The sequence below is a fragment of the Peromyscus leucopus genome, chromosome 3 (assembly GCF_004664715.2).
Source record: "Peromyscus leucopus breed LL Stock chromosome 3, UCI_PerLeu_2.1, whole genome shotgun sequence".
Taxonomy (NCBI): domain Eukaryota; kingdom Metazoa; phylum Chordata; class Mammalia; order Rodentia; family Cricetidae; genus Peromyscus; species Peromyscus leucopus.
In genome coordinates this window covers 23,466,452-23,494,076 of record NC_051065.1, presented here as the reverse complement: position 1 = coordinate 23,494,076, position 27,625 = coordinate 23,466,452, and the positions used below count along the sequence as shown (strand labels likewise).

The window sequence follows — 27,625 nt, the reverse complement described above, 5'->3', positions numbered from 1 at the left end:
GAACACAATAACAATGTTTTATGAGACAAGGTTTCATGGAACCCACGCTGGCCTTATATTTGCTATGTAACTTCGGACGACCTTGATTTTATGATTCTTGGGATTCCAGGTGTGCACCGGCATGCCTGGTTTGCCTGGTGCTGGGGGATGAATCCAGAACTCTGTGCATGCTAGGCACGCTACCAACTGAGCTACATGCCCAGCCCTACACAACACAAATGTACTACTACAATAAGGAAAGATTAAGATAAAGTGTGATAAATCCATCAACCTTCCCAATGATAACAAAGCTAGAACTCAGAATCCAGGTTTTATTTCTCCATCTGCCTTTCACTCATTTTCAGTTTTATTATGAAATGATTTATATCAACCATATTATAGAGTGCAGATGTACACATATATACTTGTAAAGCTGTCATATGAAAAGGAGATTGAAAAAGAAGAAACCTTCAGGCAGGGCTGGGGATGTAGCTTAGTGGTACAGAGTTTGCCTCACATGTGTTGGGTCCTAGTTCAGTGCCTAGTACCACAGAGAAAACAAAAATAACCAAACACTCACTCACCATAATGGCTTCCTAAAATAAATAGAAAAGCCTGACCTGGGGGCTGTGGGGATAATTCAGTAGGTAAAGTGCTGGGCAAGCATGAGTTTAATCCTCAGAACCTACATAAATACCTGGGCACAGTGCTGTGGGATTGTCATCACAGTGCTGGGTGGTAGGGACAGTGTGGCCAGCTAGCCTACCCACAGTGAGAGACCCTGTCTCAGGAGGGGGAGGATGCTCGAGGCATGCCATCCAAGGTGCTCACTGACTTGCATGTGCACGAGTGCACATGTACACACATGTTCATGTACATGTACATGTACACCCCCCCAACACACACACACTTGGCTTGGAACTATTTAAGAAATTTAGGACCTACAGAAATTTCCAACAAAAACTGGTAGACAGAAAAGCTTCCTAGAAAATATAGGCAAAGTCTATAATATAATAAATTATCTTCTGCAAAAATTAAAATGCCATCAGAAAAAAACACTGGTTCTAGGACTTGTATATAGAAAATACAAGATAAACAAAGATCATCTTGTATCCGGAAGTAAGGAAGTTGTTGAAGAATGATGAGGACATGAGGTAAGGCCACATGTTTCATCCCAGAAGACTGCCAGTGGCTGATACAATTTTATCTTCAATAATAGTAACTTCAGTCATAGGCATAAAATAGCTGAAAACCTTAGTTATTTTTCTATTTCTATGAATTCATGCTAGCCCACTCTAAATAATATTTTTCTAATACCAAATAGTTTGTTGATATTATGGTAATGTTAGGGAAACAGATACCAAATCTTCATAATTATAATTCTCTGCAAATCCTACGTCCAATTTCGGAACATTTACAATAGGCAGATTCCAGTTCCTGTAGTTTGGCCCCGAACTGCTCTCCCCCCGCTGAGAGCTCTAAGAGGCTTCCCAGGGAACTCACATGGAGTCCTCCGGGCAGCAGCAGCCGGCCCTGCAAGGCCTCCAGCTGCGCGTTATACAGCAGGGCTTTCAGATCCGCTCCTGTGAAGGACTCGGTTACTGACGCCACGTGCTGAAGGTCCACGTCATCTGCCAGGGGTAGAGAGTCACTGAGGGCGTTTAAAATCTCAAGACGCGACACCTGAAGGAAGAAAAACTCATTGACTAGACACACGAAACAATGAACTGTGGCTGTAAATTGTGACTCTTAAAACTTTCTTCATAAATTGACTGGACACCTCTAACAAGCTTTCCAAGCAGTTTGGAAAATGTACTAGAAGTACATTGTGTGTCCTTCTTAGAACTGTATCCCTAAAAGGAGACACAGGTAGGAAAATGGATGGAAAGCAGTATCTGTAACTATTCAGTGTGAACAATTTCACACTCATACTGTGGTTATTTCCTAGATCTGGCCAAGTGTGCCAACGAAGGAGAATATTAAGAAACAAGCACATGGATCATATACTTTGATCTTTCGGCCCCTTTCTTTCTTTCTTTCTTTCATTTATTTACTACTTTCTACATTTGGGAGCAAGGGTTGGCAGAACATGACAAGAACAGCTGAAACACCTTCCTCCATGTGACCTGGCCACATGCTCACTGTCCCACTTGCTGAGTTCTGAATCAGAGGTTTCTCACAGGATATGAGAGTGGGAGATCTGAAAGCAGAGGATGTGCTGAACAGTCCTTTTTAGGCTTGCTGATTTTCTCCTGCTGGCCAGCACAGCCGGTCTGACACCTGACTCAGGGCCTGTTATGCTTTGAGTAAACAGTAGACAAAGCCTTTGCCTGCAAAGCTGTCTGCAAAGGACAATTGCTACTGCCTGGCCAAAGGAAAGCTCACAAGCAGAGTGGCCTCGGTCTGCTGGGTTTGGGACTATGAATGTGACATTGTCACCTGGTCTGGAGGAGGGCAGTATACACATTTATCCAGTCGGCCAGGCCGCAACAGGGCAGGATCAATCAAGTCAGGGCGACTAGTAGCAGCCAGCACATAGACACCTGAGGGGAAAGAACACTTTAGAACGACCATTTAGTAACTTCTCTTTACAGTGTGTTTTTGTTAACAGTGACTTACCCTGCAAGCCTTCCACTCCATCTAACTGTGTCAGCAGCTGGTTAACCACCCGGTCTGTAACCCCTGTGTTGTCGTGACCTCTTCGAGGAGCAATGGATTCAAACTCATCAAAGAACAGAATGCAGGGCTTTGCAGCCTGTGCTCTGGGAGAAAAGAACACAAACATTCTGCATTTCACCAGGGCTCCAGAGTCCACAAATTCTACACACACACACACACACACACACACACACACACACGCACGCACGCACGCACGCACGCACGCACGCACGCACGCACGCGCACACACACACACACACACCCACAGCACAGACTATAATATATAACACAGCACAGGTATGTGTACATATTGATCCTAATCTTCACAACTAACCCTTAAGAAAGCGCGGGAGATGCAATTATCCTTATTTTCAGGATAATAAAATTTAAACTGGCCAGGCGGTGGTGGCGCACGCCTTTAATCCCAGCACTCGGGAGGCAGAGGCAGGCGGATCTCTGTGAGTTTGAGGCCAGCCTGGGCTACCAAGTGAATTCCAGGAAAGGCGCAAAGCTACACAGAGAAACCCTGTCTTGAAAAACCAAAAAAAAAAAAAAAAAAAAAAAAAAAAAAAAAATTTAAACTGAGTTTTTTTGCTCACAGTAGTGTTACTCATTTTTATTATATTATTATCTGTTAATTTCATCTATGCACACAAGGTACTTTGATCATATTTACCTTCCATCTTCTCTCTAAATTGACTCAAGAGCTTAAAATGTTTGTTTAGAAGTTCATGCCTCTGGATAAGTAAGAACCTAAAACCCAAATCGTAGTCAATAGGTTCTTATCATGGCTAGCCATTAAAAAAAAAAAAAAAAAAAAGATTTATATTTTTTAATTTCCTTCTCTCTCTCTCTCTCTCTCTCTCTCTCTCTCTCTCTCTCTCTGGGTATGAAATGTGTGTGCATGTGTCCTCAGATACCAGAAGAGGATGTCAGATCCCTTGGAGTTGGAGTTAAAGGCATTTTCAAGTCACCCCGATGTGGGTGCTCAGAACCAAGCCCAGGTTCTCTGGAAGAGCAGCGAGCTCTTGGAACCACTGGGCAATTCTGTAGCCCCACGGTGGCCATTTTTATGTGTGCTCCCTTCTGCTTCTGGAAAACGCCCGTTTAATTCTTCGACCTGTTCCAAGATGGCAAGCTCATTATGTCTCCAGTGTTTTGTAGGAACACTCTAAAAACCCTTGTATTATTAGATATAAAATATTTAGGACTATAATATGTCCTTTGCTACTTTAACCTTTTGTCAATAGTCATGGACTTTAATAATGCCCCCTCTTATAAGGTTTTATTTCTTAAAATGGATAATAAATACATAAACCTTTACCTTTTTTTCTTTTCTTTTTTTTTTTCTTTTTTTTTTTTTTTTTCCATACAGGGTTTCTCTGTGTAGTTTTGGAACCTGTCCTGGAACTCACTCTGTAGACCAGGCTGACCTCGAACTCACAGAGATCTGCCTGGCTCTGTCTCCCAAGTGCTGGGATTAAAGGCATGTGCCACCACCGCTGCCCAGCAAACCTTTACTTTATTATTTTTTTCAAATTATATTCATATATTTACTATGTATAGTCTCTTAGTTGTATACTGTGCAACAATTATAATTTGTTTTTTGGTCTTTCAAGATAGGGTTTCTCTGTGTAACAGCCTTGGCTGTCCTGGAATTCACTCTGTAGACCAGGCTGGCTTCGAACTTACAGAGATCCTCCTGCCTCTGCCTTCCAAGTGCTAGGATTAAAGGCGTGCGCCACCACCGCCCAGCTGCAACAAAATTTTTAGAAGACTACAACAATGTAAAATTTTCTTTAAAAATTTTCCATGATTCTGTTACATTTGAATAATAATTTTCAACTTTAAGTATTATCTTCTGTATTAATACGTGATCTTATGTACATTCAGTAACACGAGCACTAATGAAACTGGATATATGGTGTGTTGTCTTCTAAGAGATATATATGTTAGGAAGTGGGAGAAAAAAGAACTTAGAACTTAAAAGAAAAGGAGTATATAAGGAATAATTACGCGCTTCATATAAGACTCTAATCTGAAAGAAAAATGTGGTGATACAAACTTCTAATCCCAGGATTAGGAGGCTGAGGCAGAAGGACCATGAGTTCAAGGCTAGTCTGTCCTACATAGTGAGATCTGGTCTTGAAAGAAAGAAAGGAAGAAAGGAAAGGAAAGGAAAGGAAAGGAAAGGAAAGGAAGGAAGGAAGGAAGGAAGGAAGGAAGGAAGGAAGGAAGGAAGGAAGGAAGGAAGGAAGGAAGGAAAGAAGGATGGACGGATAGACTAGTCTGATCTTTAACAAGTACTTATTCTATTCTTAGGAATATTACTATTGTAAATAAAAATAATCTCCAAAATTTAATGTTGGAAATATGTATTTTAGGTAGTATTTGCTGAAATAACACCCTTGTCATTTGCTTTGTTAGTAATTCACATAAACCATAGGTTTGAAATACCAGTTCTTCAAAAAATAAGGCCCAAACCAAGATGAATAAATGATAACAGTCAGTTACTTCAAACATTCATACAAACCACCTCATGAAAACATCTCGAACAGCTTGTTCACTTGCTCCAATATATTTGCTGAGTAACTCTGGTCCCTAGAAGGTAAAAGACAATCAATCAGGTTGAGATGAAATTAATTAAAAACAAACACAGCTTTGGGTTTGGATTAAGCATAATGAGTTGCAGAACGTTTAAGGTTGAGTGTGTCTCACAGTGAACTGTGCTGGGGTAAGAGTCACAACGGCTCCCTGCCCTCGGCTTCCTTGGCCTAGAACATTGTCCTCGGTGTTCTTGTGGCCTGTGGCATTATTTCCTTTAGGTCTTTGTCAACATGTCTCTCTTCTTGAGCTTCGCCTGACAACACTGTGTGACCAGCTACTCCACGTCCTTACTGCCCAGCAGTGGCTTTTATGCGGACTGTCTAGTTAGCGTCTCTTTCCACGGTAGAAAGTAAAGGTCAAACACAAAGTCTGACCCCTGCTGAGTCCCTGCTGCCCAAACAGTGCAGTGAACTAAGCACTGGATGTGTTTAGTGAAGTACTGCATGGCTCAAAAGGGACAGACTCCATCGAGCAAATCCGTGGGAGCCTCCTAAACTATACAGAGATATAATCCACTCTATTTAGCATCTTCAATTACTGAAGTCAATTTGTCTACACAGGAGGTGAAAAATAAAATTTCTTTCCTGAAAGTCAGCTGCAAAAAACTTTCAAAACAAATGTTATTACATACAGCAAATCTGATAGTGAGTCATCTTTCCTTAAATTAGCGTCACCTTTAAAACTGAGTAGGTTTAAAAAATAAAAACAAAGCAGTACCTGCCAAAGATCTTCCTAATGAAACAATATGTACGGACAAGCATTAATCTAAAAAACATTCAGGAGGGCAGTAGGGGCCGGAAGAAATCCAGAAGAGAGGAAGACAGATGGCTAAACTTTCCACCTTCTCCTTCCTTACCACTGTTACCACCACCACTGCCCATCCGCCTGGTTCAAACAGGAGCATGACTCAGCGGGGCGGCAAACCAATTCCAAATTACCAACCTGGATTCCAGCTTCTGAGTCAGTTTTGAGAATGACTACAATAGAACTGTTTTGCTTCAGAATCAATCAGTCTTTAGTAAACGGCTAACGCTGAGGTCTTGACACTAAGTCTAAGGACATGATGGTAGGCTAGAGGCAGACTGTGAGCATCACCCCAGCTGACCCGTTGTTAGTGAGCTTGCTGTGTATTTTAAAAACTCTGTAGACTTTGTGTGCACTAGCGAGGGTAAGAGGCAGTCAGCTGCCCTCTACTCTCACGGGTCTCGTCTCCCTTAAGAACAATTTGCTTTTCCTTTTAATATTTACATAAATTCTATTCACAGATGGTGATTTGCCTTAAGCGAGAACATAAAAGCCACTCAGAAAGAGAGGTGGATCAGCACTCAATTCCTTACAGCTATAAACCAATAAATGCATCGTCTTCTCTCCCAGCTTTCAAACAGGAGACTAATCCACAATCATGAAACATAACTGGAATTGGCAAGGTCGGCTGTGGTGGGAGAAAAAAATATGGTGGCTGCTGAGTAAGTTAAGCAGGAATCACCCTGAGACTGATTACATACCAAAAGGAATGAGAACACGTGTCTATAGAAAACTTGCCATGTATGTTTAGAACATCATCATCCATAAAAGCCTGGTAAGTAGATTACTCCAGAGGTAGCTCAAAGGGTACAAGCCACCAAGCCTGGCAACTTGAGTTTGTCCGTGGACCACATGGTGCAAGGAGAGAACCAGTTCCTTCCTACAGGCTGCCCCTGACATGCTCACCTGGCACATGTGAGCCCACATAGACACAAGATAAACAATTTAATGTTAAACTATGTACATTAGAGCCTGATGGCAGAAACAACCCAAAGTTTCCCAGTGATAACCAATGTGTAAGCAAAATGTGGTACAGGTAAGCAATGGGACATAAGCCGGCCACAGAAAGGATTGAGGTATCAATGCATGCGACAACTTGAAGCATACTAAGTGAAAGAAGCTGGACACAAAAAATCACATATTACCTGATTTTTTACATACAAAACATTAAGAACAGGCAAATACATAGACACAGAAATAAGATTAATGGCTGCTAAGGAATGAGAGGTCTTGGGAACAGAATAAAATAGCTTTGAAAATAGGAGGCTGTAGGCTCCCAGTTCTGTGAGTACAAAACAATGCCAACAAATTTTGCACTTTCAAAGGGCTTACTGAATGTGGTGTTTGCCTCAATTAAAAAGACAAACAAGGGTCAGGTGGTGTGGCACATGCCTGTAATCCCAGCACTCAGGAGGCAGAGGCAGGAGGATCTCTGTGAGTTCAAGTCCAGTCTGGTCTACAGATCAAGCCCCAGGACAGCCAGGGCTGCACAGAGAAACAGTCTGGAAAACCAGCAGCAAGACAGGGCAGGCTGGCAGGTGCACACATACCTTGACACTGATAAAATTCATCCCGCTCTCTCTTGCGACCACCCCAGCAAGTAACGTTTTCCCTGTCCCCGGGGGACCATAGAGCAATATTCCAGTCCTCTGTCGTATGGGCAAGTTCGCAAATAATTCCGGGTACTGAAAAATATTAAAATATGACAAAGAGCAGAAATCTAAACAAAGACTGAAGAGCAGTATACAGAAAGTGTTTGGATGGTAATAACTGCTACCTCCTTTATTAATAATAACACAAGAGCAGGGAAGGAAATTCCTATTGGAAATAATCACGACATCCATGGAGTGCATCTATATAAAGTATCTGTCAGGGCATTACACCTCCTTCCACTTTGCTGAAGACTGTAACCAGGGCTGTGACTGAGCCAGGCAAGGCACAACCACTGAGCTACTGGACTAAATCACTCTTTCTTCTTAAAGGGTAAGAAAAGTACTGTGTTAGGAAAACAAAGGCCAAAGGCATTGTCTTCCAACCAGCATAGAGCACTTGCGTGGTTAAATTGTGATAGCTGTGTGCATTCAGGTCCTGAGTCAAAGAGATAACAGAGAAGCATAAGTCATGATTATAGATGGCAATGTCTCTCAAGATTTCCCTTCAAAACAAGTGATTAGCTACAATAAGCAAGCCTATGTGAGTTCATCTGCTGACAAAATTCCAACCTGACCTCCACTTCTTTACTAACCATAGAAGCCTCAGAGTCAGCAAACACATGGTCTCCAGATACTTGGATATTAATGCCTGGGGCCCAAACTCAGCATTTGAGGTCATGATGTTGCTGGTTAGTAAGTCCGTGCCCATTTCTTCTCCCGTAGGCTTAAATCTATGGTCCTGTGCTGTCCTCAACACATCCCAGGCCCTGACAACAACCCTTCCCAAGAGTTGCCATCCAGCTACATGCAACCCCAAATCTCTACTTAATTCTTTACTTTGCATGAGTCCTCTGTCTCACAACCATGCCCATTTCTCAGGCCTCTGATTTAACACACTACACCCTTCTCTATTCCTCCTTTATCTTTCTCTCTACCTAGTTTATGCTGCCAGTCAGCTCTGCCTTTCTAGGACTAATACCCAGGGTCCGAAGTCTGCCTAACGCACCTGGTGTCTTGTGGAGCAGAGGCCTCTGCCTCCTGCACCATGCCTGTCTGCTTCTGTTGAAATCCCAGCAGATGGTTCACCATGCTTTAGCAAGTCTGAGTGACTTACGCAAAACAGAATTAAGATACTCACATCAAAATGGATTTGTATTACAGGCAGAGAAAATATCAAGTAGTTAGAAAATCCCATTTCTTTGGTAACTCAGTAAATCCTTGTCATTCAAAGGGGAAGTATATAAGCTAACAAATAAAGCCACGGCCAGTGGGTCAGATTTCTTCTGGCCATTAGGACTTGGGTGTGTGTGTGTGTGTGTGTGTGTGTGTGTGTGTGTATTTGACCTTACCTTGGCTGGTAACTGGATAGTATCCATGAGTATCTGCCGAACATCATGTAATCCACCAATCTTGTCCCAGCCCAGGTCTCTAGGTTTATGCAGGTTGACATTTCTCAGAGAAGCAGGAAGAAACCCATGGAGAGCCTTTTGGAAGTCTGATGTTGTTAAAGTCAATTCTGTTCAAAATAAGAAAAAAAAAATTTTTAAATTTTTAGATAAGCTCTCACTAGGTAGCTCTGGCTAGCCTCAAACTCACAGAGATCAGTTTGCCCCTGCCTCCTACGTGACGGGATTAAAGACATGCATCTCCAACCCAATTCATTTTTAAAATATGTTGGAATACTGGCTGGAAATGCCAGATTTCTACTCAAATACTTTATGAAGCAGAAGCATGTAATCCTTGCTCTGCTATGACCACATTCCCACAACAGGAAGGAGTTTGGGGTTTGGGGTACATATACCTTCCCTGGTGGAGACGTGGTGATGAGAGAGGTGAGAGTGTATGGCTCTGTCCACGAGGACAGTCAAGTCTCTAGCCGCAAACCCTTGGGTTTCCTTAGCTATGCACTGCAGGTCAAAGTCAGGGGACTTGTTTATACCGCAGCCCAGTTTATTTTTCACGACGTTATACAGAATCTCAAATCTTTGTTCCTTGGGGGAAAAACCACAAAATTCAGATTATTAATTTTCCAATGGTACATTTCACTAGTTATATGTCACCTAGCAATGAGAATATGACCTGAGAAACGCCTCGCCAGGCAACCATCACAGAGTGCATTTACAGAAACTGAGATGTACAGACTCACACACCCACACACACACACACACATGGTAGCGCCTGCTGTTGTGCCCCAAGCACTCGGCAGGTAATTCTGCCACTCTGAGCATGTGCAGCTCCTGGCTGCCTGACATGTACTCCCATACCCACCGGATGTGATCAAGAGTCCTCTAATTGTTAAGCCGAAGCTAACAGTAATTAGATATCAGGGTTGGCTCCAGCCTTTTCCTTCAAAATCATAAGTAACTCTTTGCTCTGCCATGATCCTACCAGAGGTTGTATTTCTGCGTATGGTCTAAAATTAGACTTCAAGCGGAAATTCCTCAGTAAGTTGTCTAAAAAAACACACTGATCCAAGATTGCCACTTCTTTCTCCAATAAGGAGCATTTTAGGTAACAGCTGGCTCTTAAGAGGTTTTTTTGTTTGTTTGGCTTTTGTTATAACATTTTAGAAATGTAGATAAGTCTGTTGCTCATTTTCTTAATTAGTGATTGATAGGGGAAGCCCCAGCCCTTGGTGGGTGGTGCCATCCCTTGGCTGGTAGTCCTGGGTTCTGTAAGAAAGCAGGATGAGCAAACCACAGAAGCAAGCCAGCAAGCAGCACCCTCCATGGCCTCTGCATCAGCTCCTGCCTGCAGGTTCCTGCCCTGTTTGAATTCCTGCCCTCACTGCTTTTGACAATGAACTGTCACATGGAACTGTGAGTGAAATAAACCTTTTCCTCTTCAAGCTGCTTTTGGTCATGGTGTTTCATCACAGCAATGGTTACCCTAACTCAGACAACCAATATCACTATTCTTTAGTTTCTTTTTTGGTGCTGAGTACTGAACCCAGGGTCCTTGCACATGCTAGGCAAGCTCTTCACCACTGTGAGCTCTTTACTACAGAGCTCAGCCCTCTGTGACACAGAATAACGGGTAAATACTTCTGCTTTTCAATAACAGTTAAATGGCAAAGAGTCTGAACATTTAGAGTAGACACTGGGTGAGAATCTTAAGATTCTTTAGTGTCTCCAAGTGTCTACTAGCCTGAGCACATGTCCTCTGCTCCTGGTCACTACATGCTTGGTGAACATAAGGTCCCAAAGGGGGGCAGGGATGGTTCATCAAATGAAAAGATGTCTACATTCCATTTCGTCCTCATTCAAAAGAGATACTGACTTCAAGAAAGCCATTTCCTTAGCAAGAATGAAACATTTCAGATGAGTATAATCTGTGCTCACAAACTGTACATGTTGCTCTTAAATATATGCACAGTCTCCTAGAAGCAGTAACTTTGAAAACAAAAGCAATTTCTAAGAAAAGAACACAGCTCAATAACCTTTGTAAGTCTCAGATTACCTGATTAGGAGGGTGAATGTTCTGGACACACTGAAATGTGTGGATTCCTTGAGCAGAAACAAGCGAGGGATGGAGGGAATGCTGGAATTGGCTCGTGGCGATGAGCGCGATCAAACTTCCCATAGAAACGAACTCTTTGATTATATCGTTCAAAGCTAGAATGAAGCAATACAACATAAAGCCCAGGGAAAAAACATGAACATTTAAAGCTGTATTTCACTAATAACCTAATGTTAACGTGAAACAGCTCCTTCACGTTTTTAAAAGCATTAATTCTACCCATTCACTGATCTATCTGTTGAATCAAAGGAAGTGTAGGAGGTTCTGTAAACTCAGGAGTCTACTGAGGTTCTGTACTCTCCGATCTTATAAAGTAAATGAATCCAAAATACAAAGGCATCTCAGCAATGAATATTCTAGAAGGACAATTAGTGTCCATACTATATCACGGTTATTTAGCAGAACAGGCATGGTGTTTCTAACACTTCCTGGATAATTTCTTTCTATTCAAGGCTTGGCGAAGTTTGTCTGAGTAGATGAGAACTGAAATAAGTATTAGTAGCATATCTCTGAGTCCCGATCCAGAGATCTGCAGCCTTCCTGCATAGAGACTAACAGAGGGCAGTTAGAGCTTGTATATGGCACTTGCTCACACACGAGACCAACAGAGCGGTGTCTGGATGTCAACAGGTGTCTACAGGAGACACAGAACTCACACTTTGAGCAACCCTAGTTAATCCACTGCCAGCCACTCCTGTCTGTGTTTTGTGCTGGCTTCAGCTCTGCCATGAGTCGCAGGGTTTTCACTGCCCTGGCTCTGCCATTTCCTGACAGAGATGGAGAATGCTACCAGGACCCGAAGAACACACAGCGAGCATACACCTTATTTCCTCAAGATGGCAGCTTTAGGGCAGCAAGATGGTGCCGCAGCTAGTCACGTGCCACCGAGTCCGACAACCTTACTTCACTCTCCAAGGCCCACATGGAGGAAGGAGAGACGAGACTCCTAAAAACTGTCCTCTGACCTCCACATGGACACTTAGGCACATGGGTGCCACCCCAACAAATGCACAAGTGAGAAATAAATAAAACTAATAAAAATGTAAAAAAAAAAAAAAAAGATTTACCATTGAAATGAAAACTGTTGACTGACAAGTGAAAAACTCCTAACTAGGAGGGGGGCTCCTAACCAGGAGGGGGGCTCCTAACCAGGAGGGGGGCTCCTAACCAGGAGGGGGGCTCCTAACCAGGAGGGGACGCATTACCGTGTGCGAGGCGCTGGCTCTGCACAGCTTCAGGGCTGTGCTCCTGTCCTGGGGCAGTGGGCGGGCCGGCAAGGAGGTCCAGGTCGTCCAGCAGAATGACAGATGGCTGCCTCCAGGCTGCCTCTGAGAAAGCCAGCTCCAGGGCTTTCTGTATGCTTTCAAGCCTTTTTCCTACACACAGAAGATATGATGTCAGTGTTATTCTACGGACCGGAAGTTCAGGTTCCTCTTGAAAGGAACAGAAGAACTCAGTATCAGTTCATCTAAAAAATTAAACCCATGTTTTACTACCATACCAATCAAAAACTTGATAAACATCGACACATTCAACTCATGAGTCTCCAAGGACTCAAAGTGCCAACGTGTATCACAAGGGAAGGGATGCGCCGTCCCGACCTTTATCTGCTGCACTCAGTCTCAGTCCAGAGTCCAGGTGGCTGACAGTTGTGAGACACACAGGATACAGAAAAACACAACCCAGAGTAAGAGCTCAGGATCTGAGTCACACCCTACAGTTGCTGGAGACCCTGGAGTTCCCAGATGTGAAGGACACACTTGGTTTCAGGTTTGTTCCAGGTATGGGACAAAGTTAATTTCCAGAAGACAGAAAGTTTACAGGTCTGCAAGCTAATGCAGAGGGCCGCTGATACTTAGTTCTAAGTTGGTTTTTTCACGGGGCTTCAATCAGGGTTAAAACCTCCTTTATAGCAAAGGAAGTATTGAGTTTTATTTATCTTTTGAGAATTTCATACATCCATCCAATGTGATTTTTTATTTTCTTATTATGCACTAGGTAAAAAACATGAGCAATAAAGACAAGCCAGGAGCCGGGTGTTAGTAGAAACCCAGAAAGAAGCTAATTGTCCAAAGAGAAACTGTTCCAACCTCTTGTTTTAATGGAATAGATAATAATGTAAATGTTAGAAATGTTTAAAAAACACGCAAGTGATACAAGGTCAATTGTAATTCTGCTCATTGTCACCCAAAGCCACCCACTTACCCTCCCAGCCTTGAAATGTACCGGTTTCCCATAGCAATTCAAAGGTCATTACAGATTAAACAGAGTACTCTAAACACTTGGAGTGGCATTTGTTGATATTTCCAGGAACACAGGCTATAGAGCTTTCACTTTAAAAAATGGCTTCCATCAAATTGTCAAATAGAGTCTTAAGGATTTTATCACAAACATCAGAAGGCCAAAAGCCTTCAAGTTTCTAAGGATTTTTTTGTTTTTCAAAACAGGGTTTCTCTGTGTAGACCTGGCTGTCTTGGAACTGGCTCTGTAGACCAGGCTGGCCTTGAACTCACAGAGATCTCCTGTCTCTGCCTTCTGAATGCTGGGGTTAAAGGTGTGAGCCACCATGCCCAGCTTCCAAATTTCTAAGGCTTTTCAACAACTAAATGACACAAGTAAAAGTTTAAAAGTACTGTATCTATTGATAGCACTAATAATGCAGTCCTGTCTACGATAGGGGGATTTATGTTGAAGCTCATTCCTACCTCGTAAAGCTTTACAGTCGACTATCTCCACATGGGCATCCAGTACGTCACAGGCTTCCTTACAGATGGCTTTGGCTAAGGTTGACTTCCCACTCCCCTGGAAGACAATGGCTGCGTCAGAACTCTGAATAGATTTAATTAAGGAAGGAAGTAGCTCTTGTCAGTACCACGGCCACCGAGACGCAGCCTCATCAACTGATGCGCAGATACTGATCCAGTGCCGTGTGGGGTTCTGTGCCACTAACTATGGCTCTTCTTTCACTCTGCTAATGAGTTAGGTACCCTGTGTTCATTACAGTGCGTGGACAGAAATATACCCATTTCTACACTTGCTGGTTAATACAACGTCTAACATTTAATGAAAACCAATTAAAAATAATACTTTATTGTTACAAGACATGACTAATATATAAATATATATTTGAAATATATAAAATAGGCTGGGCGGTGGTGGCGAACGCCTTTAATCCCAACACTCAGGAGGCAGAGGCAGGCAGATCTCTGTGAGTTCGAGGCCAGCCTGGTCTACAGAGCGAGACCCAGTAAAGGCGCAAAGCTACACAGAAAAACCCTGTCTTGAAAATTTAATTAATAATTTTGAAATTTAATTAATAATTTTGAAATTTAATTAATAATTTTGAAATAACTAAGGCATATTTTTATTTAATTTCAATGATTTAATGAGAAAAGTAGATTATTAATATATCTTGTACTAAGTAATTTTAATTGATACTTTCTTAATGATTTATAGCCATTACTGTGACTACCAATTCATGTGGAGTACAACCTTCAGACCCTTTTTTCCTGTGATGGACATGATTATATGGCATGTTTTATGAGATTAGATCTTATCATGTTGGCCAATCTAGCCTTGAATTTAAGATCCCCCTGCCTCAGCCTTTGGAGTGGCTGGGATTACAGGCCTTGAGCACAGCCCTTGAGAGACAATTCAGTCGCCAGGATTGTCTACTTTGATATAAGAACAAAGAACACGCCACTGGCTTACAATCAATGAGCATTCAAACGCAAGCTTTAGTTCTCTCTCATTCTAAAATAGTATGCAAAGATTAAAAACAATTATACTTAGTAAAGAAAGAAAAGAATGTATGTAGTCAGTCATTCCACCATAGAGCAGCTGTTTTAATGTTTTTCATTTTTCTAAGCATTCTATATTTCTACAAATTTATAAAAACAGAACTAAATCATTAATGAAGTTTTATAATTTCATGTTTTTACTTAAGCTGTTTCACAAGTTACTTCTTGCCGAGCAGTGGTGGTGCACGTCTTTAATCTCAGCACTCCGGAGGCAGAGGCAGGTGGATCTCTGTGAGTTCCAGGTCAGTCTGGTCTACAAAGCAAATTCCAGGATAGCCAGGGCTACACAGAGAAACCCTGTCTTGAAATAACAAAAAACAAAAAAACAAACAAACAAACAAAAAACTAAAACCAACCAAACAAACCAAAGTTACTTCTCTATGCTTTATATTTACACTCCTCCCAATTGTAGCCATCATCAAGTCAGAACAGACATCCAAACAAAGACATGTTCGGTGATCTGTTAGTATGCCTTAGAAAGAAGCAGAATTATGACATCAGAAGTGTCTACTAGGCATGTCCAAATCCATTGGGTCTTTATAGTTCTGTTATCAGTTTCTTCTTTCAATCTATTATCACTTCTTCTTGCTGTCATTTCTCTGAAGTCCAACAATGTTGTATCAGTTCAACTATTTTGTTTTGATTACTAGCAAAAACTAGCAAAATGTGACATAAGAAACCTAAAATTTGGAGTTTCTCAGCAAATAAGTACTATCATCATTATCTTTTATAGAATTAATACCACATTTAAGTTTTTTGTTTGGTTGGTTTTTGTTTTTTTAAGACAGGGTTTCTCTGTGTAGTCCTGGCTATCCTGGATCTTGCTCTGTAGACCAGGCTGGACTTGAACTCACAGAGATCCGCCTGCCTCTGCCTCCCTTAAAGTCGTGTGCCACCACTGCCCAGCCCACATTTAAATTTAATGGATTTCAAAGACTAAAACAATTAGGGGTGCTGGACTGTAGACCAGACATATCATCGTCACCTGCCCAGAGGGCCTTTTCTTCCAGCTCAGAGTAATTCACATTTGTAAGGAACGTCTCATGTATGTTTCCTCTCCCTTAAGTGAGGATAACCCAAAGAACACAGATGAGAAACAAAACTTCGAACTTAAACACTAACAAGCTCATTATAGAGATGACATATAAACCCAGGACCTCCGTTCTCTCACTGACTGTCCTACTCTAGGAAGAACTTCAAAGACGGCTTCTGGAGACAGTGGGCTAAGACTTTTTAAATAAATACTCTGCCATGATGATGCGGTCATTTAAAAAATGCCAAAGGGGCTGGAGAGATGGCTCAGTGGGTTCAATGGTTAAGAGCTGCTCTTCCAGAGGTCCTGAGTTCAAGTCCCAGCGTCCACACGGTGGCTCACAGCCATCTATAATGGGATCTGATGCCCTCTTCTGGCATGCAGGTATACATGCAGATAGAGCACTTATATACATAAAATAAATACATCTTTTTAAAAAATGACAAAGAATGGTTTCTTTGTTTAAGTAAGATAGGAGAAAGAAACTGGACTAGCAATAGGAAACAGTTATTAAATGACATGAAGAGAAATGAAGAAACTTTAAATTTCTATAATTATAAAAGCAATATGACTAACCAAGACCACACTGTGTTTTGTTTGTTTTTAAAGATTGAGTGTATTTTTTAAGATTATGTGAAAGACTGATTTTTTAAGTGTGTGTGTGTGTGTGTGTGTGTGTGTGTGTGTGTGTGTAATGTACACATGAGTGCAGGTGCCTGAGGAGATTGGAAGAGAGTACCGCATCGTCTGGAGCTGGAGTCACAGGTGATTGTGAGCCACCCAGTGTGGGTGCTGGGTGGTTGTGAGCCACCCAGCGTGGGTGCTGGGACCCAACTCCAGCCCTCTGCAAAAGCAGTAAGCACTTTGAAGCAATGAAACATTTCTCCAATGCCCAACACACCAGTCTTTGGGCACAGGAAGTAACACAGCATTGGTAGAGAATAAGACAGTAAGCCTCTTTAAGAGGTCAGGGATCTCAACCAGGACAGTAAAAAGTTAAAAAGAGAAGACACTTGCCCCGTGTCAGGAAACAGGGTAGTACACAGAACCTGCAGGAACCTGGAACCAAAGGGTAATAAGCAAACAACTTTACGCTCACGAATTTGACATTGTAGAAGAACTGGACCAAACCTCTAAAACCATCAAGTGCTTGTCAATTAAGATGAAGCAGACTGCCTAAGCAGTCCTGTAACCACTAAGCATATGTCATTTAAAAGCTTTGCACTAAGGACTCCCCAGGTGGGGATGGGTTTGATGCAGATTTTACCAAGCATTTAAAGAATGACCGAAAGTCAACTTATAGTTCCCACAACACTTGACAGATCATCATGATCCCATAATACACTGAGAGTACAATCAGACAAAGTCAGGACAGTGGCAGGCACTGTAGACAAGTGTCTCCCATAAATGCAGATTAAAAAATTAAACAGAATGAGAGCAAGCACAAATCACCACAGCCAAGTGGGATTTTTTCAGAAAATATCAATACTATCCACAGCCTCATCAATATCCTAGACACCAAAAATCATATAATCTTATCAATTGATATAGAAAAGGGTAGGGAGGGTATAAGAATTCATGATGACTTCCCTCATACCTAACAGGCATACAAAAATATTAATGAATGTGTGATTGCTTTCCCTATAATGTATTAGGAGCTCTTCAAAATACATAAGCCAAACCAAAGAGGTAAGAGTGAACCACTACTAGGTCGTGAAAAGGAGCACATTTAAACCAAGTACCTTTCCTCCGGTGATCAAAAGGGCACCGTTCCTAAGTCCTGCCAGGAGGGACGTCAGCTGCCGAGACAAAGGGCGTCCTAGCAGGCTGTGAGTGATATGCTCCATGGCGGATGTACCTAAGGAATTCACTCCGCTGCAAAACACAAAAATTCTTATGTAACAAAGCCCAAAGCAGCTATAAAGTCCTACAGTAAGACCTAGCTATAGAAGGCTGATGCTCTCCTTCCTGGGCAAGCCAGCGATGTTTAAGGGGTAAAGTCTCAGAAGTTCTCCTGCACTTACAAGAACATACTGTAGCTTATGTGCGGCGCTTAAACATTAGTCTAACATCTAAAGCATGTTCGGTAACCAGCTTTGTTCTAAAGGTCACTTGTTGGATCTGCTAACACACCTAAACACTCCCATCCCCCAATTTTCGTTTGGTCATCAATATTATCATAAACAGGTGCTTCAGCAGGGCTTATTGGGATAGTCAAAGCCTTGGCTCCTCTTAAATTTCCCTTTGAAACCTGGCTTCTGCCTGTCATACAAACACTGAACCTAACACTATTTCTTGATTTCTACCATGATTTTATTCATGAAAACAGAAATGGAACAAAAACTTCTGAGAGTGGAATCCAAAGGGATTTTACTTCATAGTAATGCACACTGTTGCCCCTAATCTTCTTTAAGGTTTCATTTTTTCTCACTAAAATGGTAGGAAATTAAATCGCTCTCGCACCTAGTGTAAGCCCATGAATTTCATGCTAACACTTCTATGGCTGCCACTCTTAGCACATAAAGAAAGAAACCCAGGCAGCTTCTTTTTCAGATTTTTTTTTTTCTGAAAAGAAGAGAAAATATTTAAAAATCCTAATTATTACAATAAAACAGTGAAGGAATAACTTAATTTGAAATATTTTTCACCACTCAACCAATGTTTTAGATTTAGCTATTAAAAGGCTTTTATTTGTCTTGATAACTACTGTTTTGGTCAAGTACAATGATCAGGTAGGTGGTATTTGGTTAACTTTTTTTCTCACAAGTCAATTCTCGAAACAAGATCTCTAATAAAACTAGCTACCTAAAGAGACAAGGCACATTTCTAACCTATGTGTGAGGACAGAAATAATCTTGAAAACTATCTCCCAATGCATTACAGAGACTTTCCATTGGAATCCCTGGTCACTGTCCCACGCGCACATAGAAGCCTGCCAGAGAGAATCCAAAGCAGTCTGTAAACATACTAATTCGGCCGTAACCTCTTACCCCAGAGAGTTCAGCTTTAAAAAGGGAAGAAGAAAGTCAATTTCCTCACTGTTTTCTTCTCTTATCATAGGCTCTAGAAGGACCTACAGCAGCAAGGAGAAGCCAGTTTTACATTTCAAAGTTAGGTCTTTTGCTTGTTTCCTGAGTCCCAGAAAAAAGAATCACCAACTGTTACAAAGTGCATGCTGTCCTCAAGACTGTGGCCTGAAAACCCCAACACGGCGCTCACGAGTGGACACAGGTAGTTATGGACAGCAGCAGGAAGACTGGAGCCATCTGACGACACAGTTCTGTCCCCTGTGTCATAATTAAATCGCCACAGTTCTGACATTGCACCTTTCTGAAGGGTTTTCCCTCAATCACATTGCAAAGATAATTTAGAAACCGTGGCTAGTTCCAAACCACTAAAATTCTGAACGACTGGCCCAGCTTCAGTTCCACTGCAGCAAGTAGAACTAGACACAATATCCTAAAACCTTGAGTACTTAGGAAGAAAAGTAAGGTGCTATTTGTGAAGAGTGGAGAGCTTTAACAATTGTCAAAATATAACAAAATGGCAGGTGAAAACGTGAATTTTAAAAAAGTTAAATTATTATTTGTGTGCATGTGGGTGTGCACACCTCAACAAGGAGGTAGCTTATGTACCACACTGCACATGTGGCGCTCAGAGACAACTCTGGGGTGCGTGCATGCGTGCGTGCGTGCGTGCGTGCGTGCGTGTGTGTGTGTGTGTGTGTATACACTACAAGGAGGCAGCTCACATGCACACGTGGAGGTAAGAGGACAACTTCAGTGGATGTGTGTGTGTGTGTGTGTGCGTGCGCGTGCGTGCACTACAATAAGGAGGCGGCTCACGTGCACACGTGGAGGTCAGAGGACAACGTCGGTGGCACTGGCTCTCTCTGCCACCGTTTACGTGGCTCCCTGGGACTGAACTCAGGTCACCAGGCTTGTATGCAAACACCTTAACCCACTGAGCCTTCTCACTGGCCGCAAAATATGAACTTTTAAAATCAATCCTCTAAAACTAAATCTTCATCTGTTTAATACATAGAACTTTAAGTCATGACCATTTACCAGTTTACACAATCAACAGTAATTCTGAAACTTAATTGTGCTTAACCAATGTTTACATTTAGGATAAATCAATATTTTATTTAGATAAATTATAGAGCAAAATATTTAAAATCAAGTTATTCCTTACTCTTCTCCTGTGGTTTCTAATGCAGTTCTGAATATAAGCTTCCAGACAGAAACTCCTACTTGATTAGTCACAGATGACAGATATTGCTTTATTACATATCAATAGGATGTAATTACTTGTACTGAGATCTTCTGCAGCAGAATGGCACTCAACACAAAGACAGTCTTTCCTTTTTCCTTTTCTTTTTCCTGAGAATGAACTATACTCAGAGAGAACTCTTTCAACCCTATTAAGAAGAAAGTGATAAATGGAGAGTTAGAACTGAAACCAAGAGGGAATAATTTTACTTTAAATATCAAATGTATTTAAATTAAAGACATTTTTTAACACTGTTATGTTTCACTGTTCAAATGTGATGTAAGTTGGAAAAACAATTTAAATTCTTTTTTAAGCTAGCCAGGTGTGGTGGCGCACGCCTTTAATCCCAGCACTCGGGAGGCAGAGGCAGGCGGATCTCTGTGAGTTTGAGGCCAGCCTGGGCTACAGAGTGAGATCCAGGACAGCCAGAGCTACACAGAGAAACCTTGTCTTGAAAAACCAAATCAAAACAAAACAAAAAATTTAGATGTTATAATTATTTCAACAGGAAAAACAAAATAACACTTTTACCCACCATCTTTAATTCCCAGCTGAATACATTCTTCCTCTGAGACTACCAAAGGCAGCGTGGTGGTCGCACACTGCTGTAGCCATGACGAGAACACGGTCTTTACATCTTCTTCCCTCACATCTGCAGGCTGCCAGAGAAAAGACAGAAGAGTAAGCAAGTACCACAGTCTAGGCTTACTAAATGAGTATAGGGTTAATTGTTCAAAGGTTAATATAAATTATAAGAAAACCATTGCCTGTTTTTAAAGTTTTTAAATTAAAATTCAGTTAATTTAAAAATTAAAAAACTCATCTTGCAATAATTGACATTCAATAATATTACTAGAAAAATGAAAATTCATATGGGACTGGGATGATAGTTTTCAAGCATGAGGACCTGAGGGTGGTGGCGCATGCCTTTAATGTCAGCTCTTGAGAGGCAGAGGCAGGTGGATCGCTGTGAGTTTGAGGCCAGCCTATGAACAGAGCAAGTTCCAGGACAGCCAGGGCTAAACAGAGAAACCCTGTCTCAAGAAACAAAACATCAAAACAAACACGAAGTCCAGGTGTGATAACCCATGGCTGGCTGTAGTCCCCGCTCTGTGGGGAGGAGGCAGGGGGATCCCTCGGGCCCCAGGCTGCCTAGTGAGAAGAGTGTGCTTGTCGCATGGCGGCCCGATGACAGACCGCGATTCCAAAAACAAAGTGGATAGCACTTAGGGGATGAGAGCAGAGGTTACCCTCTGGCTTCTACACGCCGCGCACACACATCTGTGAGCCCACATGCGCGCGCGCGCGCACACACACACACACACACACACACAAATCATATAAAAAATGACTATTTTCCCAGCTAAGTCAATCTGTACTCTCCCATTTCTCAAACAGGTCTATTTCTGTTATTTCTCTTTGTGTCGCTTACACTCAGTTTAGAACCCGATCACTACCAAAAGGCGGCTAACTAAGAAAGGACACCATCTTCTCATGCAGCCTAGGCGGGCCTTGAACTCTCTGTGGAGCTGAAGGTGAACTTGGATTTCTGACCCTCCTGCCTCCACCACCAAGATGCTGGTATCAACAGGTGTGCATCCCCGTTCCTGATTATGTGTCTGAGGATCAGAACCAGACTTCATGCACGCTAGACAAACACTACCCAACTGAGCTTCACCCCAACTTCAAAATATCAATAAAAAAAAGACAGAGCCCAGCATGGTGGCACACACCTTTAATCCTAGCACTCGGGAGGCAGAGACAGGCAGATCTATGTGAATTTGAGGCCAGCCTGGGCTACAGAGTGAGTTGCTGGACGGCTGTTACACAGAGAAACCCTGTCTTGAAAAACCTAAAAAGAAGACAGAATACCCATATTTGCATGGATACATCTATATTTGCTTATTAACAATTTCTTTGCTTCTTAAATTAAGCATGTTATTGGCCCACAAATCCACAGTCTCACGTCTAGGTATACACCCAAAGGACAGAAAACGAATCAGATAGATACTTGTACTTCACTGATCCCTGCAGCGTTAATCATAAGAGCCAATGAGTAGAAACCATCTAAATGTCCATGGATACCTGGATGGATAAACAAATACGTGTGTGTGTTGCAGAATATTATTTTACCTGGGCAAAGATGTATCACACTTGTTTATGCTGCATTTGTTTAACTATGTAAAGATGTGTTGCTGTTTTACCTTGCCTGCCTAAGGCACCTGATTGGTCTAATAAAGAGCTGAATGGCCAATAGCCAGGCAGAGAAAGGTTAGGTGGGGCTGGAGAGCAGAGAGAATAAACAGGAGGAGACATCTAGGCTCAGAAAGAAGAGAAGGGAAGAATGAGAGAAGAAGGAGGAGAGAACGAGGGACATGCAGGGCAAGAAGCCAGGCAGAAGACAGACAGACAGACACAGAGAAGCAGCGAAAGTAAGATACAGAAGCAAGAAAGGTCAGAAGCCCCGAGGCCAAAGGAGATAGAGAAACAGGTTAGTTTAAATTAAAAGAGCTAGCCGGAAATGGGCCTAAGCTAGGCTGAGCATTCAAAGCTAATAATAAGTCTCTGTGTCGTGATTTGGGAGCTGGTTGGTATTGGTGAAATTATTAAGGCAACTCCACGTAGTTAAAAGGGAGGTTTATTTTGTGGGGTAACTTACAAGTGAAGGGATTGGCTACAGGGTCTGGGAAAGGTGTGGCACAGTCCAGCTGTGTTCTCTGGAGAACTCTGCTCGGCCTACCTCCAGCACCAGGGTCCAGGAACCAAGAGAGCCTGCGCATCCGGATCTCCGGTCTTCAGGGTCCTCTCTCGGCCCCGCCTTGTAGGCGTGACAGTTACCAAAGCCTCAATGGGGGTTGGAACTTCCAGATCAAAGCTGGAATGGCTACCCACTACAGGTTGGTGGCCCAAAAGAAAAAGTCTAGTGGTGTGTGTGTGTGTGTGCGCGTGCGCATAGATAATGAAATATTATCCACTAGATTACAGAATGAAGTTCTGATGCATGCCACAATATGGAGGTACATTGGAAACATGTGAAATGAAGTAAGTCGGATACACAGGTCAAATGCTGTCTGTCTCCACTTCTCCACAGTATCAGAAGAAGTGACCTCACAAGAGAGAACGTGGACTTCGGGTGCTCAGTGGGGGTCACTGTCTAATGGCACAGAGTGTTTGTGGTGACAGAAACATTTTGGAAATGGTTATGGATGCACAGCATTATGAATATAAGAAAATGGTTAAAATACCATGTTACATGACTTTTAACACAATAAAAAAGGATATTATTATTAATGAACAATGAGAAACTCTGTAACATCCATAAAAGAATTTTGATACAACATATATTTGGACTCACTAAGTTCTCTCTAGGTTGTAATTTCAGAGATCTTGGGATCTTAGGGATGGTTTCCAGTGGAGTTATCCTGACTACTGCATGCAGCTCTATATTTAGTCTCTTTCTCAGGTCATCTGGGATCTGCAATTCAAAAATAAATAGTAAGAATATAAATATGTTCAAAGACTGATTAATATATTTCATAGCCTAAATACTGATATTACTTCTAAGTCACCCTGCAATCCTAACAGTAATTCACGGTTGCTTTAGTCTGCTGAGCGCCTTTAATGCCATGTCCTGGGTAGCTTACAAACAAGAGATTCATTCCTGTTCCCTAAACTGGGAAGTCTACGGTCAAGGCACCGGCAGAGCTGGTGCGGGTGAGGCTCTCCTCATGGCCAGGCATGTGAGGACACTTTTACTGTGTCCTCCCCTGGCAGAAGCGGAGGAGGAGGTCGAGTGGGCGTCTCTCGTAAGAACATCAGCTGCACTCAAGGCTTCAGCCGTATAACTTAATGGTCTCCCAAGGGTCTCATCTCATGACACCATCACCTTGTGGGAAGGATTTCGACATGTTGGTTTGGGGGAGACATAGACATCAAGACTGTAGCAATAGTTTATAACCACTTCAGAAGTCTGTGTGTGTGTGTGTGTGTGTGTGTGTGTGTGTGTGTGTGTGTGTGTGTGTGTGAAAGTTGAGAACCACTGAAAAAGCTAGAGTAGTTCAACCTAATCACAGACAATCTGCCATGGGTACAAATTCAGTCTAAAAAGTAAGGGGTAAAATTTACCACCCCCATTAAGAAAAATATTCTCAACTTAGATCATGGGAATGATCACACAATATTACACTACTAACAACTTTTGCACACATTAAATTGTGCACTTTAAATTTCATCTCACTAAAGATGTCCAAATTTTCTTTAAAAGCTTTTGAAGAAGTGTGTGTGTGTGTGTGTGTGTGTGTATGTGTGTGTGTGTGTGTGTTCTGCCTGTGTGTGTGTGTCTGTACTTCACAGGCAGGCCTGGTGCCATGGAAGCCAGAGAGGGCATGGGATGCCCTGGGACTGAAGTTACAGATGGCTGCGAGCCATCACACGGGTGCTGGGAATCAAACCCGGCTCCTCTGCAAAAGCAACAAGCGTTCTTAAGCATCTCTCCAGCGCCCCCAAATTCTTATCTCCCCAAATATTAGTAAGCACTGAAAGACATAGAGAAGGGCTGAGAGGAAAGCTGCAGGGCAGCTTCAGGTGTCGGCTTCTGGCGGGCTGGGGAAGGGGCTGGCCACCGGGAGTCTGACCACGCCCCAGGGATTGGACCTGGCATTTCTTTCCTCTTTTAGTTTTTTTTTTTGTATCGGGGGAGGTCACAAGGGTAGGGGTGGACCTGGGAGACTGGGAAGTGAATGTGACTGGGAAACATTATGAGAAATTTCCAAATAATCAATAAAAATACTATGTTAAGAAAAAGCGGAGGTTGGAGGCATTGCCCCTCCATACAGACACTTTTAGAGACTCTGTCTCTCAGCATGTTGGTTGTAGTGTGTGTGTGTGTGTGTGTGTGTGTGTTACCCCAAATTTTAAACCACATACTAACCCAGACTTTCCCAAGGTGGAGGGGTTCTATACTTCTGGTGAACTTTGTGGCATTCTTCAACTCCTCAAGTCCATTCCAGACTACCTTCAACACACAGGCCCTGCCAGCTTCCTCAGCGTGGTCTGAGCCAATCTGTTTCTGATCTGGCGACTCTGACCGGTGCTTCTCTTTTTCAGGCGACAGGACACTCTGCTTTGTTTTGCCTTGCTGTTGTTTTGGAGAACAGACCTTAACCAGTTTTCCATAGGTCACAGTAAAGCTGGGCTCCACATCAAAATATTCTTGGTCCCATGGAAACACATGAATGGTGCCGTGTTTGTGAAGCACAGAGGTAGCGGACATGCCCTGCGCACTAGGAGGCTGAACTCGGCTTACTCTGAAAACGCCCTCTAGAGGAACAGCCTGGGACTGCATGGTTTTGAAAGCACTGATTTCCAGTGATCCCCAGGATGTCTCTTGTTTGTTGTCAGGCCGGAAAGAAAACATGCTTCCTAGCACAGTCCACCAGTATGGTCTCCACGCTGAGTCACTGGGAACGCGTGGGTCTGTTTCATTAGACCCAGCGACGGCCTCCGGGTTCATGAGAAGCTGCCTGGTTTCCAATTCTTTTGACACTTCTTTTTGTTCTTGTCCATAACTATGAAATTGTCCGCGTGCATCGCCTGCTTTGGGAAATGTGTTGTCTTTGGCCTGGCGTGTCTTTGGCTGAATGAGGAGCTCGGTGTTAGTTTCTAGCCGTCCGTAAGGGGCAGCTGGCATCAGAGCAACTGGGTAGAAAAACAGAGCCCATTAGTACATGTTCACTTCTGCTTCGGACTTGGTACTCCAGTGTGGAAAAGGACAGCACATATTACAATATCACCTACCAATTTGGATAAATATGTAAGTCTGCTGGTCAACCCAGATGGGAACAACGGCTTTAGGAAAAACTATTCGAATCTGATCCAGAAGATGCTGTTCCAGAGAAATGGCATGCAACTCCTAGGACCAACAGAGAGAAAGGTCAAACCGGCTGCATTCGGACAACTCCATGCCTGGCATGGAGATCCCCCCTCTTTCATTAAAGGGTATTGTTATATCTAAAGTATACACGATGCTGTGGGACACATACGGCGGACCCAGCATCTCAGCTATCCTCCTCTTGTTCTGTTCTGTGTCAAGAGAAGCTAAAGCCTGCTTATTAGAATTCACCCCAAATCGGCACGGTTGCCCCTCTGAAGTGCTCATGTTATACATCAGATTTCTACCGAGTCATCCTCATGACCCAGCCTAACTCAGAACACGTAAAGACGCCCAGAAGTCTCGACTGTGCTTAGACGTGGTTTAATATTACAGGAAGCTGGCATGGTTTTTTCTTTACCAGGATCTCCCAGTCATCTGCTGACAGGGGTTCCACCTCAACTTGTTGGCAAGACACCACATGGGAACATGGCCTGAGAAACACCTGGAAAAAACAGAAATGCAAAATTACTTTTATGAGATTTTTCTTTATCTCTAGAAAATAGGCCCTCTCTGGTAAGATACCGTCTCACTGTCTCTGTATGTCTCTCTGTCTCTGTGTCTTTCTCTCTTTCTCTTCCCTCTCCCATGTTTCAGATAACAAATATTAAGTATGTGTCCTTAGCTAGGGCTTGATATGTACTCAATAGTTTAGGAAAAACTGTTTCACAATGAACGATAGAACAAAGGAACGTCCTAGTACAACATGTTTGCAAAAATAAAGATAATTCCTAGAAAGAAGTGTAAGAGTCGAGTGAGATACCATGTGCTTGTAATTCCAGCTGCTCTGGGAGCTGAGGCAGGAGAATCTTGAGTTCAAGGCCAGCCCTGAAGTATAGTCTGATCTACCGAGAAAGGAAGAAGAGGAGCTGGGGAGATGGAGCGGTGGTTAAGAATACTAGCTGCTGGGTGGTGGCGGCGGCGGCGGCGGCGGCGGCGGTGGCGGCGGCGGCACACGCCTTTAATCCCAGCACTCGGGAGGCAGAGCCAGGCAGATCTCTGTGAGTTCGAGGCCAGCCTGGTCTACAGAGTGAGTTCCAGGAAAGGCACAAAACTACACAGAGAAAACCTGTCTCAAAAAAACAAAACAAACAAACAAAAAAGACTACTAGCTGCTCTTCTAGAGGACCCAGATTCAACCCAGCACCCTGTGCTACCTCACAACTGTCTGAAGCTCTGGTCTTTGGAGATCCGATGCCCTTTTCTGGCCTCTCCAGGCACTACATGCATGTACTACACAGACATACATGTAAATAAACCACCCATACACACAAAACTAAAATTTTTAAAGGAAGAAGTGGGAGCTGTATAGATGGGTCAGTAGTTAGTTAAGACTACTTATTGTTCTTCCAAAGGACCTGGGTTTGATTCC

General features: G+C 42.7%; 1 protein-coding gene across 2 annotated transcripts in view; it reads right to left on the bottom strand.

Annotated features, from left to right (window-relative positions):
* Positions 1 to 27,625, bottom strand: part of Pex1 (peroxisomal biogenesis factor 1) — a 42,447-nt gene that overhangs the window by 4,694 nt on the left and 10,128 nt on the right. For both annotated transcript variants that reach the window (XM_028862839.2, XM_028862831.2), the window contains exons 3-20: positions 26,615 to 26,698; positions 26,121 to 26,235; positions 25,255 to 26,021; positions 23,680 to 23,799; positions 20,860 to 20,983; positions 20,363 to 20,472; positions 19,043 to 19,125; positions 17,795 to 17,927; positions 13,925 to 14,021; positions 12,425 to 12,595; positions 11,160 to 11,314; positions 9,502 to 9,691; positions 9,050 to 9,216; positions 7,599 to 7,733; positions 5,174 to 5,238; positions 2,599 to 2,741; positions 2,419 to 2,522; positions 1,483 to 1,662 (exon numbers count right to left, since the gene is read on the bottom strand). In XM_028862839.2, the coding sequence (XP_028718672.1) occupies positions 1,483 to 1,662; positions 2,419 to 2,522; positions 2,599 to 2,741; positions 5,174 to 5,238; positions 7,599 to 7,733; positions 9,050 to 9,216; positions 9,502 to 9,691; positions 11,160 to 11,314; positions 12,425 to 12,595; positions 13,925 to 14,021; positions 17,795 to 17,927; positions 19,043 to 19,125; positions 20,363 to 20,472; positions 20,860 to 20,983; positions 23,680 to 23,799; positions 25,255 to 26,021; positions 26,121 to 26,235; positions 26,615 to 26,698 (2,943 nt within the window). The remainder of the gene's footprint in view (positions 1 to 1,482; positions 1,663 to 2,418; positions 2,523 to 2,598; positions 2,742 to 5,173; positions 5,239 to 7,598; positions 7,734 to 9,049; positions 9,217 to 9,501; positions 9,692 to 11,159; positions 11,315 to 12,424; positions 12,596 to 13,924; positions 14,022 to 17,794; positions 17,928 to 19,042; positions 19,126 to 20,362; positions 20,473 to 20,859; positions 20,984 to 23,679; positions 23,800 to 25,254; positions 26,022 to 26,120; positions 26,236 to 26,614; positions 26,699 to 27,625) is intronic.